The sequence below is a fragment of the Opisthorchis viverrini genome (assembly GCF_000715545.1).
Source record: "Opisthorchis viverrini unplaced genomic scaffold opera_v5_227, whole genome shotgun sequence".
NCBI classification, from domain to species: Eukaryota; Metazoa; Platyhelminthes; class Trematoda; order Opisthorchiida; family Opisthorchiidae; genus Opisthorchis; species Opisthorchis viverrini.
Window position 1 is genome coordinate 241965 of NW_008751884.1, and position 13502 is coordinate 255466.

Genomic DNA, 13502 nt, shown 5'->3' on the forward strand with positions numbered 1-13502 from the left:
TAGGTAGACACGATAAACAGACATCTATCAACTTACTGCTTGTGAGACTCCTTCACAGACGTTGCCAGACGAGCCGCACAGAGGCGACTATCAACAGGTATCCAGTCAAGTAAGGATACTTCCGCCCGGTGACTTAGCACAATACCAACCCCTGCACATCCCACCGCAGCAGCCTCTGGATCACCAGAGGTGCGTAGTCGGAAGCGAGTGGAGACTGACGGGGCGGTTAACTTAATCACTGTGCTTGCATCTTGAATTCTTGTTTCTGAGACACAGCACACATCAATGCCAAGCGAGTCCAGTGTGAGTGCAAGAGCAGCTTGTTGTCCTGCTTGCTTCAGAGTGCGAACATTGAAAGCGGCCAGATAGAGTGGGTGTCGAGGCTTGAGGACTGATCTGGAGATTCCTGAAGATGTCGGCGCCATGTGACGAGCAGACGCTGCACGCAAAACCGATGCATGACGAACGGGGTCATCAGTCCTAAGTGCTGGGCCTACAAGGAGAGAGTTATTAATGGGGTGGGGAGAGGGGGAAGAAAAAGTATGTGAAGGAGAAAGAAGGGAGGCGTCAGCAGTAGCCTGTTTTCGCTTACCCGCCCTGCTGTATGCAGCAAGTAAGACGACCCGGTTGATGGCACTACGCGACGGCCGGTGTGGCATGAGTTTATTTGTGTATGCGCCATTCATGGTTGTACGTTGGCTGGGATACTGCCAGGGCGCCCACACCTAGACAGGAGGACGATTAGGGTCCTCAACCAAAGCCTTTGGCTCAAAAGCCTAACCGCAAGGCAGCGGTGTTTGGTGGGAAATGCAAATGCATTACGATATCTACGGAACAAGTCGCCACATGTTCCAACCCCCAACCTGGAGGGCCAGGAGACTGTGTTCGTCAGACCTCTAACCACTGACCAACCTGGTATGAGACTCTGTGAGTGTCGCAGGGCACTCTCCAGTATAGCTCAATGGATCGCTGAGGTGCACAAACCGTCACACCACGGTAAGGTCCAGTCTCTTCGTGACGGCGAAAATCCATAATCGGATTTGACCTAAACAACTGAACAACGGCCACGGAAATTCGTCGAACAAGTCCACGGAATGTCGCAAACCCTGGAAAACCAAGCGAGTACATTCGAAAAGTGAGCGAGAATGGAACATGTTACTTTATTTCATAATGACAACGATAAATTTAAGCAAAACAATAGTGATTATGAGCAATAGCGAAATTTTAAACGACGGACCGTTAGAAGTTGTGGTGGGTGGCAAGATTCACTTTCCTTGCAACGCGGATCGGAGACGACTGTATGAGATACGAGCGCATTCGAAACGGCGTTTAAACGTTACTGAGGTGATTTTCTCAGCGGGTTCTTCTTGTAATAAAACTTCCAGGCTATGCATAAGTTCACGACCACGATAGGCTCCTCGACCCAAGTAGTCTGAGTTTGCAATCAAGAGACCCAAAAGCACCGAGAAATCCAAAACACGCTGGAGAGTATAGAAAAGTTATGTGCGGCAATTAAAAACTGCGAGCCAGAGAAAAAAGAGATCCAAATTTACAGATAAGGTAACGGTACCGAGAAAAGGATACCTTTGAAAAATAAACAGCTGAATGTTTCCATAAAACGCTGTCCCCATAACTGAGATTATTCGCGAGAGAAAAAGTGGTTCAAGATGAAACATGGTCACCCTTTTGGAGGTGAAATTCTCGACCGATATTAGTTCAACTTATTTCCCTCTATATGAATGAGACTGTCTCACCCAATTGGAATAAATTCATAGTGGTGCCCACTTCCAAAAAAGACACTCACTTGGATGCAGACTGCAATTAGTCACCGCAAGGCTCATCTCACATCTTATTACGACAGCACGTTGAGAAACCAGACGATAACAAGCAGGTTTCCAACCGAGAATAGGTCAAGTAGCTCATACCTCCACGCTCCGTTAGAGCGAATTTACCTAAAGACACCTTACAGTCTTGGTGTCCCCGGACCTCAAGGTTAAATTCTAGGCTGTTGACGAATTCGTTCTTCCCAACACTGCACAGCAGGGTATTCCCAAGTAGTTCGTGAATACCATATGCATGACAATGTATGGATAGCCCCCCAAAATCCCCCTACAAGCGGGGATATTCGATAAGAACGCTCATTCTCTAAGTTTCTGTTCGACTGAGTCATTAGTGGGGCAATGAGACAAACCCTCGAGGATATTCAGGTCTCTTGAGGTGAGAAGTTGTCGGCCTGAAATATGAAGACAACATCGTTCTCATTTCTGAAACCGAAGCAGCGCATGATTGAACCAAGACCATTCAGCCCTTCGGCATGTGCTCGAAACCCACAAACCGAAGTCACGTTGCACGATGTAGTCTTTAAACACGTCTCTAGGATTGCGAGGGGAGAGACAATGGGAGTTCTAATTATGGTATCAACGCACGAATCTCAAACACAAGAATTCTGTTTGACAGTGAGCGTCACTCGTGGAATCAAGAAGGCATACCACTGGGTCTCAAGGAAAGCGTACATCAGACTCTAATGAGAGCCGTATTTTTGTAATGCTGAGACTAGCCACTAAGGCGGACGATCTGAGACATCTTCATGTTTTTGCCACCGATTTCCCGTAATTACAAACGGATAGGACTGCAACCCGGTGACCAGAAAACGGATCTTTGGTGAAACAGATGGTACTTCATTCGCAAATAGCGTCCAGCTTCGGAAGTTAATACAGTAGGGCCATTTGCTACGCATGGCCCGTAACCGTCTATCGAGAACAACATTGTTCTCCGAGCCTATTTTGGCATGTCAGGAGAGCTACAAATGGGGAAAAGGTGACATGACAAGATGGAACTATACCTGTCAGAAAAGTGCGGGTGCTCTTCGCCTTTCACAGTGGTGCCTACATGCCCCCATTCACTTGTGAATGGATGGAGACACTGAAATATAGGGCGGCTAGGCGGTGAAACTGGCGTTCATACCATCAGTTTCTATTGAGATGGTCTGGCTGATTGTTGGAGGGGTGGACATCTTGGATATTTGCGGTAGGCTTGCCCTAGGTCCCCTACCTGTTCAATTTTTCCAATTACAGGACTTTATTCAAGTGAATTAACATAGTTGTACGGCCGTGAAGCACCAGTGTTCTTGAGTGATAATGGTGTCAGTGCTAATCATGATGACGTGGATGACAAGGCTGAAAAGATACTTCCTCGTTCTCAAAATAGCTGACCGACTATATGAAAAAAACAGTGACCATGTTCCATGCGATCAAAGTGAAACTGCTGATGGCACTGATGCGTATGTTAAACTATCCAACCAGACCACTGGACTGTTTTTGAAACGGACTCGACTTGACTTAGCAAGTAGTTTAGTTTAAAATTCGCACACCGCCATTTTTTTAGAACAGGCCACAGTTACGATACTGATTAAGTGTAATGGAGTTGAAACGTAGAACGAACAGTCACACGGTGAAGCGATGTTTATCGATTCAGTGCAATCGACAACAACAAAATGGTTCGCCTGTTGCAGGGTTACGAACTAATCATGATGGAAGCCCTCCGACATAGACACAGCGCACATGTAACCTAGACACAAAGTACTCAGGTCCCTAGAAAACAGAGGAAGACTGATCACGCAGACATCATAAGGCCTATCGCTAGTCGATATTTGGACGTCCTGGTCGGGCCATATTCCGTGGACTGTGGTCGTAGGACAAAAGTAAAAGAACTGACAGTGGAAAGTACGTCCGTGTTGTACACATAAGCAAGTTATTACCGAGCGGGAATCCAGGTATATTGATCAATGTTTCCGAAAGGTTGAAAAAGCGATAACAACCTTTTTTGACCTAAAATTAGGTTATAAGAGGCAACAGTCATTAGGCACCAGTATATCTTCCCTCATATCCTGTAACGGAATTAAATACGTGAATTACATAAGTACGACAGAGAGGAAAACCGACTCGCGGTAGATAAGAACGGTCACTAGGAAAACGGACTGCAACAATAGCGTGATATTCGAAACGAACGGAATAACCTGACGATAATCAACACCAGCGATTTATTGCCTACCGATTCTCAAGTTTTTTCGCATTAACCTTGGAAAAGCGTCAATTAAACCACACCAACGTAGATTGAGCTTTGATCCCAGGGATTTGGCCTTTGATCTAGAAGCTTCGTACACACAGTTGGGATATTGGGTCAGTCTCGACAAAAAAGACAATAGGGGTCAGAAGTCCCGGAAGACGAAACTTGAGAATCGTTTGGGAAAATCCCGCTGATTTCACTAGAATACATCCCAAGAATAATATCACGAGTTTTGGAGAGCAAACAAACCACTATACTTTCAGCAATCCAGCTCCTAACTCATACATAACCACCATGAGTTGAAAGCCTCTTGATGCACTGCAAGATTATAATCTGGCTGCAGAAGGTGATGAATGCACGTTTCCATTGTCAACTACGGTGGACGCACAGGGGAAAATTCAGAAAGTCGGAAAAAAGGTGTGCGTACATGCTCGACCAGCAAACTACGCTCATTGTGAAGTAGGTTATTCAGTATTTGTGAAACAAGGCTGGACTCACTTCGGAATCGTCCAAGGTCAGATTCGACAACTGACGGTTAATCACTTCGATTATGACATCCTGATCATTTCGGTAGACTAGGTCAGCTGTATCCATGCTATGGAATAAATCCATCAACAACTTGATTACACTATGGCGCGGAGTGGTCGGAGACGATGTGTTTGGTAGACTGAGTACCGTGGCAGGTGGTCCCCGCATCGTTGGACCATCTGACCAAATGTGACGCGCGTACTGCCCGTCATCGGCACACAGGGAGGAGTCTGACTGCTCAGTATCGCTATCAAATATGGCGGCTATGTTGGCACTTTCGACCAACTCGAGCCCGTAATCTGTACATACAGATGCGCTGTTGGAAATCACATCGGACCAACGAAAGAGACGCTTGGATCGTGTGGACTGGGTGCTTGGTTTAACGTCCACGTAAGTGATTGGATCAACTGATTGCATAAACGACAAACAGGAACCATTAGGATAATGTACAATCTTAGAACATAAAGGATGCTGATTTAAAAGGATTATATCACTCCTCTCTAATGATCACATCAGAAATGAGAAAAAAAACCCTCCTTTTCAATTAATATGTTCTGATCGAACTCACGTGCTTTCCCTTTTGGTAGCCAGTTTGCGGAGAAATTTATCTGCAATAAATTACTGTTCCGTTCAGGAGACGACGTGGACTGACATCAGTCGGTAGGGTTCAGGCGAGCACATGGGTGTACCGGTGCTTTCCGAAATCTTACGTATCAGAGTAAAGCCTGAAACCGTTCCGACAGACATCTAAACAATACTTATAATAACAGGATAATAACTGTTCAATTTTGACACCGGGATTGATAAACTGTAAGACTGCCCCAGTCTAGAAAGGCGCACTCGAAATGCCAGGTTCAGGTCTAAACTATGGACCTTCCTCTCAGTAGTTTCACACATTAATTGAAGAGCTATCTCGGGTTCTACGATGCTTTTAGCTGTAATAAATGGAGAGTCTGAATTTTTTCATGTCCCATTAGTGTTCGCAGGATGTCCCGATATATACTTGGGATATCCTGATTCAACGAGCAGTGATACAACTACAAATCACAGAGCTGGACACTGAGATATTTTCAGTTCGCAACTGAGTAGTTTGCAAATAATTGTTAACACTATCAGAATGAAAAGGTGTAGATAAAACAGGCACTGAAAACCTCGTGTGTTAGGAAAATTCCGAAGTGTCTGTTAGACTTGAGTAAAACCTACTGAGTCACTATCCCAAACAAAGCAAGCGCTAATATTTTTGCTAGTACTAGAGTAAGGAAGTCGATTATTGGAGAGGAATACCGTATGTGGTGAAGATAACTATCAGTGGGATCCACAAGAACACGAAAAGATTACGTAACAGAATCGAGAAATACAGTCTGAAACTGCCACTCAAGTGATGTTGAGCCAAATAACTTTCGAAAACTAACTGTCGCGATTGAATGCCTGAACGACAAGCTCCAAGAACGGACGACAAGCAGCCGGTTGGGACAACAGGGCTTCAAGGAGTGGAATTTTGGGAGGAATGTGAGGTGAGACTCCGCCACTTCCTCTGGAGCGCTTGGCAGCAATAGAGCAGAAGTGCCAGTTGCAAGCTAAAAGGAAAGCAGCTGCTGCATGTGTCAATTGTCCATCGAACAGTTGTTCCTGCATGCATTTCTCATTGTCTTCAGTAACGTCGGACGAATTAAAATCGATCAAAACATCAGGTGCAGCGGAATTCGGTTTCTCCGTCGCACCGATGAACCTCAGAACTTGTACGATAAAGCGGCTGTTCAACTTGCCTGAAATAAGCAAAGGTTGGACGGACAAGAATAAACTACACGAAAAATGGGGTAGCCGACGCAGTGAATATGCAAATCAGTTTTAAAACTGAGGCGAACGCATCCCTGGGTGGTAAGAGGTAGATCAGGTGGAAAAACGGGTACGTTTCTTTCAAATACTCAACTGCCCCTCAGAAATGGAAATGAAAATAGCCTTTCTATTGAAGTAGGGATGTGGTCACCGTCAGAAATACAACATACCACATGTTTGACCGAAATTTCAGTAATTGTGAATGTCATGTGGGTAGGATTGACAGATCACAGCTGTATACAGTTGGCATTACGAGAGCATTTCGGTTTGATCTGAGTGGATCACTTACCAGCAGCATATTGTGCTTAAACTCTCCATGAGACTACGAGCCTACCCCTTTACATTTGTGTGCCGATTAGCTTGTATCATTTTCCGTTTTGCTCGACACCCCTTTTATGACGGTAGTATAGTTACGCCTCGGCAACTGATGTAGCATGTATCTTGTGTACACAAGAGGTTGCATATGAGCAAATCACATCGACACAGAGCTGGTTGTGTCCGCATTGAAATGTGACAGAGGACAGCATGTACCTCGCGTGTATGGAGTATATCAAGTGTATCACGTCAGCATGGAACCTTGTGAGGGTGAGGATGAGAAAGTGACCGATTTTCTGGTACGAGATGACTTAAGTATAAATTCAGTACGATGTTTCGTATAAGAGAACGCTTAGAGAAAAATAGCGAAGTGATCCAGTTCCAAATTTCAGTAGCACCAGGCCGTCTTAGAAGGTGCTTCCGGGAAAAGAGTAGCCAAGTCACCCAAGATGGAAAGTAGTTGTGTGTATGTTACAGTATCACAGAAATGAAATGCCCATCAATCGGAGAGCAAAGTGCCAGCGAACAGACCAGCGGACCAAGTAAATATGTATTTCAAGCAAACAGTTCCTTTAAATGACGAAAAACGAACAGAACAAAGGTAGCAGTAGTGCATATTCTCTTGACGTCCAGCGTGATTCTTCGTTTTTTTCAACGTAGTATGTGGGATTTCAAGAGCTAGGAGTGTGATGTCCAGAAGAACGAACAGAGGATAGCGGAACAAAAGTCAAACTGTGAAATTAGCATCCCACGAAACACTATAAGATACCAAGCTGAACGTACACGACGGTATTCTAAGCAGGGGTTTCCGAAGAATCAGCTGCCTGGTTTGGATAAGCATATTAGCAACGTTATAAGGTAATATTGGTTTTTGTTTTGATATTTAAAAACAGCTACGCACAAACGTACGTGCACAACAAATGACGCTAAAAAGTCTAAAACTAGGTACTTCGAAAGGTTCAAAACCAGGGATTCCAATGAGGTTTCAATTAAACGGTGCATTTGAAATGCAAAAAGAAGCATCTTTCACAGCTATCTTGACTTACTTCGGACATCTACTGGCAAATCCGGAGTTCGTGCTAGCATAAGAGTGAACACCCGCAGACACATGGCCAGATGACTAACATCTGTGAGCAAGGAGATGGAACCATATACACTTGCGGGTTAGAAAATGCAATCCCTCTAACAACATTCGCACGATACTGTATAAAATTAGAGTTACATAGGGCCAGTCGAACAAGAAACACTAGGAACACGTAGGATTTGAAAGAACGAAAGTAAACCTTTGGTTTGGAGCAATGAAAGACTCACAAATAAACAAAACTAGGGATTGAGAAAATCCCAACCCCATGCATCTAATGGAGACATCATTATCCGAATGTGCTCAACTGTATCCAATGGAAAATTCAAAGTGTGGGGAGCAAATAGACGAGGTAGTGTACATTGCTGTAATCGGAGCTTCGAAACATAAAGTGCCTGTTATTCTACACACTAGCACAATAAGAAAATCACTGCCCCGAAGGTCAAACAGTGTTTATTGGATAAACGCACTGTGAAAAACAGGGGACGAAAACGAACATTTTACTAATTTTCTCTCCCAACACAACTCAGACAGTTTCCATTAATCACTACCTGAATTCAGCACTTTAGAAAGGGGATCGAGAATCGATGAACTTTGGGTCAGTCAAATCGCTTACCAGTCACACTTGGTAGAGCCATTTGCAGAAGGGGGCCCCAAAGAAACCCTAAAAACTATGTAGAAACCACACCACGATTATCAGAAAATGAAAGACACAGTAATCTAGTCACTCAGAAGAAATGCCCCTACTCTGGGTACTACCCATCAGTGAAGACTTGCGGTGTGACCACCACCAAAAGGTTTCAGCACAGATCAAGTGCCCCTTCCCCAAAGCTCTCTGAAATGTTAAAACTTTTTTCCTGTTTATATATCGTGACGAATCCAGTAACGCGACAGCAGATTTTGGAGGCTGATCGTCCGCTCAAGGGATGACTTTATCCTTAGATTGTATGACTGTATTTGTCAGACTGTATTTTAAAAACACGCTCAGATTCTTACGAACGGCAATATGAGTGAGACAACAGATTATGGTTATGAATCTGTACGAAAAAATCACATTGCGAACCGACTCATGAATGAGTCGATGATGGGACCAGGCAAGCAGTAATTATTTTGGTAACTGATCAGGTGGCTGTTGATCTGTTCGCTAGGCTTGGTAATTAGCTTGCAAACGTTTCGTCACCATTCGAGGAGACATCTTCAGTGAACTGAATGGTGACGAAACGTTTGTTACTTGCCAAGCTCGGTGAACGGATCAACAGCCAACTGATCAATTATAAGTTAATGCACCCGAGCTACCAATATTTCAACACCTTATCAGTAATTATTTTAGTGAAACAAAACAGTAGCGAGAGAAATGGCTACTTGTACCGCGAGAAACACTACCTTGGAAGCATATGATCAACACGAGTGAAATGTGCTATTTCCCTGCTACATGCAATCTCCTTGATCAAGGGTCCCGGACAATTTTTAGAATAAGACAACGAAGAAATCGTCTAACCGTGCGTCAGTTGCCACTGGTACGACAGAACCAGGGGTTGGAATTCGGACCAGGTGTCCTAGAAATAGCGTAGGTTGTAAGAAAAACTGCCGGGATTGCAATATTTTTTAAGTCATGAGATCATGCTGTTTTAAACAGCCAATAAGGCATATGTTAAGAATAATCGTTAGGAAAATAGACCAAAACTTAACTTATATTGACTATAGACATGACGTCATAGCTGGTAAGTGTACACATCTGGCGCCGATTATTATGTACAACAAACTAACCTGAGCTACTGTTGGCCGAACTCAATTCGCGAATCAATTCCTGAGGTAGGACCGAGTTGACCGACACAGAAAGACAGGTCGTATCCAACGAACAACAAATCCCGATGGCCAACAACAATTTACGGCGTACAGCCACCCGGTGTTCACTGTGGTAGAGTTGAATGAGACATTCCATGTGCCGATAATCCGTTGACTTCAAGTAAAACTTTAATAATTCCGGATCGGCCTTGGTCTATCAGGGATGAAAGATCGGAAGCAAACGAATTCAAACAGAACACTGCGCATAACAAATGATGCAGGACAAATTAACTGGAAATTGTTGGGTACTATCGATGCAACCCTAAATCTTGATCCAAGTAAAGGTCGGGTGAGCCACAAAGGAACCATAACTTCAACTACAAGTAAACCCTCGAATTCAACTCACCAAATAAAGGACATTTCGAACCATAATGTGGGACAAACCATCACGGTGATCAAAAAATTCATGAAGCAGAAAACGTTTGACTGAGCTGAATACAGGGTCGATTCACACACACGACTGTGCAAAAAACACCCGATGAACATGATCCCTCAGAGAATTGGACAACCGAGAAGTTCAACAGTATTAACCACAGGTGAGCCAATGGATACTAAATGCTAGCCTAACACACGAATACTTTGCTGAGTGTCAAAACAAACATCTCACAATAAAATGAAATCGGAATAAAACAAATGTACTTCATTTTCCCGCACCTCAACAAGATGTTATCAGAACGATGAAGAGAAGCTTAGGATGGACAATCTATTGTGGCTGGTAAACTACGAATCTGGAAAGATGAGCTTCCGACCGCTAAACATCTGATCAGTGATGTCCATCGTCTTGTTACAAACCAACCTGTGAGGGTTAGAATGAACACGTAGGTCGTTATATAAATGAACCCTGACCCTATGGATTGGTTTGTGAATTTTCGATTATTCAAACTTCCGTCAACCGATCATATCACCTATATCCAAGAACAAGAAACAAGCATTCAGTTTTCGATCGATTTGCACGCCTTGAAGTGAAAATCCGAAAACAGGTGGCTTACAACCATTCTGATTCTTGCACTTTTCTATTTGGCAGTCCAAACTCAGTTAGGCGTACTTTGGAGTCAGTATAATTCAAATCGTGTTCACTTTCCCTCGATCATCATTCGATTCATATCCACAAGATTCCTTCACGTTCCGCTATGCATTCGGTTCATTGGGTCTTGGACCTTGATGAACAGTCAAGGACATTTATGTTCGTTTGCAATACGACACTGCCTACAACATTGACGAATATTCATTTGCCTGTTTATGTGATCATTTGGCTGCATACATCTGTTCAACGGCAGTGCCATCACCTTGCAGTACTAAAGAGGATAGGTAAGAATGAAACTTGAGCCCATTACTCAGCTCTTCTGTGAGGACTAGGAGATAGAAGTATGGCAGTAGAAAATTAATTCATGGATAGACTCTGCTTCAAGTAATGGAAGAAGAAAGCGAAAAACCCTTTCCAGCTTTCAAGGCACTTCTTCAGTTCCGTTCCAAACTGATGTTAGTGATTGAAAGGATCCAGAATCAAATGAACTCAGACGAAACGGATCAGAGGGAACATATCGCAGGTTCAAGTTGGTGAGGATTGGGAAACCGGAACGAAAGCAAAACAGAGTAAAGGAAAATGGTTAACGTGACCCGGGCACTCACCAGCACATCGTTTAGTCCATCCAGATGACGAGATAACTGGTGCTGATTCTCGTGCAGCTCCCATCCACATTCTTGATTGTTATTCTGTCGTTTCTCCAGCATGGTAAGATGACGCTTAAGCAAGTACCAATCTGGACTTTGTCGGTAACTAGCATGACGTTGGTCAATAGTCGACTTCTACAACATGAAGCAAAATGGTGCCTCATCGGAAAACAAGTAAAACCATATATACTGAATAGTCTGAAGCCGTGCAGCGGAATGAAAAACCAGGTGTCTTAAACTTATAAAAACTGCATTTGCAGAGAGATAACCTTGTTTGATGATTACGTAGGATCCACATGTAGTCATTCGGCACACTATAAGTGCTCTTCCTTCGTAACAGTTGCGGACACGAAGCATCAAGACACTGTGCCGATATTTCGGTAACTTTCGACGCCTGGGTCACCGGCACAATCGATTTATATTCACTGGCACTAAGATTTGACAGAAAAGATCCACGTCATATTCTACGTGAACATATGTGATTCAGGGGTGCACAAAGTGGGACGGACATGGCCTACAAATGTGACTTCGGGAATCAGCATGCAGCTCCATGCAGCTCCATTATCTTTCGACGATACTAAAAGTGACAATGGTTATCAGAGTTGCACGATGAGCTAAACGAGTTTCACTGCACGTTAGACAGACAGACATATTTTGTTCCTAATTACGTAATCGTCGAAGGACTTTGATCATCCAGGTAGATTGCCAGCGTCACAAATGAGCTCTCACCAAGCCATTCATTCCTCAATACTTTGAAGTGTCGTATCTTGGACCATAACTAACTACTGTGGAGTTCAAACTCCACGGTACGTCTCGTTATTTTCTGTATCACACACGGGCCATGAGGGCACTCTGGATGAAAAATTCAGTTGAGCACACTAGGTAGTAGGAGTGTGCACCGGAGACGACCAGCAGAGCTATACATGGATTCCGAGAATTTTGCCTCACCACGACTAAATAACAATCAACTGCCGTGCCCAATCTTGTTTGAGTTTCCTGATTCCTGGTCTCGCTAGGGAGTAGTATGGCCAAACTTGCCGAAATTTTTCGGTTTCCTTTTTCTGGGGGGGGGAGGGTAGTTGATATTTTGCCCACCTACGAAGCTGCGAAACCCGCATGACGGAGACAAAGTGGCTCCATTAGAAGAGAGACCACGGTCCGGGAGTATGGGAATGTTGAGGGAACTATTGTATATAAAATAGTCATGTAGCCCTAGTCCATGATATTAGGTGTGTGTACCACGTAACGTAATACACAAGGAAGAGTATTGTAAGAGAAAACTGTACCAGTCGCAGGGTGTGCGTTTGGTTCGACTCTGCATGACGCCAGCAAGCGTTACCAATCTTTCGGGCAGCATTTCAGAGGACGGGACATCATAGTGTATGCAACTCGGGGTGAAAGTATCACAGTACTTCGATCCAAGGTCATCCAGTCTCCAAATGGTTTATTCTAGGTAGCTCCCGATATGGTGAACAGTCTGCATCGAGGTAAAGGACAGGCAGGCCTCTGGAGAACATGACCCAATTACCAAACAAAACACTCAGGTATCTCCTACGTGTCCGTGAACCAATACATGTCGGAAAATTAGGAAAGATGTAATTGCTGAACAGTGTTAAGCGTTATTTCAAGCCTAAGTGATGGGCAATAGCTTTCTGACACATGGCCATGGAGGCGAATTCGGTAGAGAAATTTGAGAGCCACTGACCCGGGGTATAAGCAATTCCGAAAGATCATCAGCCACATACCGTCAACATCGTATCCAACAGAGTCGTGTAAGGCCGCAGATCGGATACCTCGCAAGCCAAAATTTCCAACATAACACGAAAACTATTGTAACAATCAGCGTAGTCCGCATTTGTACCCAAACGCAGTGTGTCAACCAGCCGGGCAGCGAGACCACCAGGTAAAGTGGCCTTAGGCGGAGTGAGGGTGGAATTAGTCCCATTCACAATCGAGTGTGATCGCTGAGGAGTTGAATCTTGAAAAAAAATTGCGAAATTATGGTGTTTTGCACGTGCGCAAGAGCAGACGTCCGAAAAACGTATACGGTAGAATGGTCAAGGTTGAAGAACGCAAAAGTTAATCAGTCTTCGGATAAGCAGGAAGCGGCATGATAAGAAGGTAGCAAACCCATCCCCATTACTATATATATATATATATA

General features: G+C 44.0%; 2 protein-coding genes across 2 annotated transcripts in view; one reads left to right on the top strand and one right to left on the bottom strand.

The window, feature by feature from the left end:
- The window catches only part of T265_08605 (hypothetical protein), a gene marked incomplete at both ends in the record, with an annotated part of 32124 nt that overhangs the window by 3705 nt on the left and 14917 nt on the right, over window positions 1-13502 (top strand). The gene's annotated exons all lie outside the window — the stretch shown is intronic.
- T265_14624 (hypothetical protein) overlaps window positions 1-13502 on the bottom strand; it is a gene marked incomplete at both ends in the record, with an annotated part of 19550 nt that overhangs the window by 3017 nt on the left and 3031 nt on the right. The window contains 8 exons of the mRNA XM_009174472.1: window positions 37-480; window positions 1270-1481; window positions 4564-5000; window positions 6006-6359; window positions 7791-7871; window positions 9593-9824; window positions 11300-11476; window positions 13087-13319. Coding sequence (XP_009172736.1) covers window positions 37-480; window positions 1270-1481; window positions 4564-5000; window positions 6006-6359; window positions 7791-7871; window positions 9593-9824; window positions 11300-11476; window positions 13087-13319 — 2170 coding nt within the window. The remainder of the gene's footprint in view (window positions 1-36; window positions 481-1269; window positions 1482-4563; window positions 5001-6005; window positions 6360-7790; window positions 7872-9592; window positions 9825-11299; window positions 11477-13086; window positions 13320-13502) is intronic.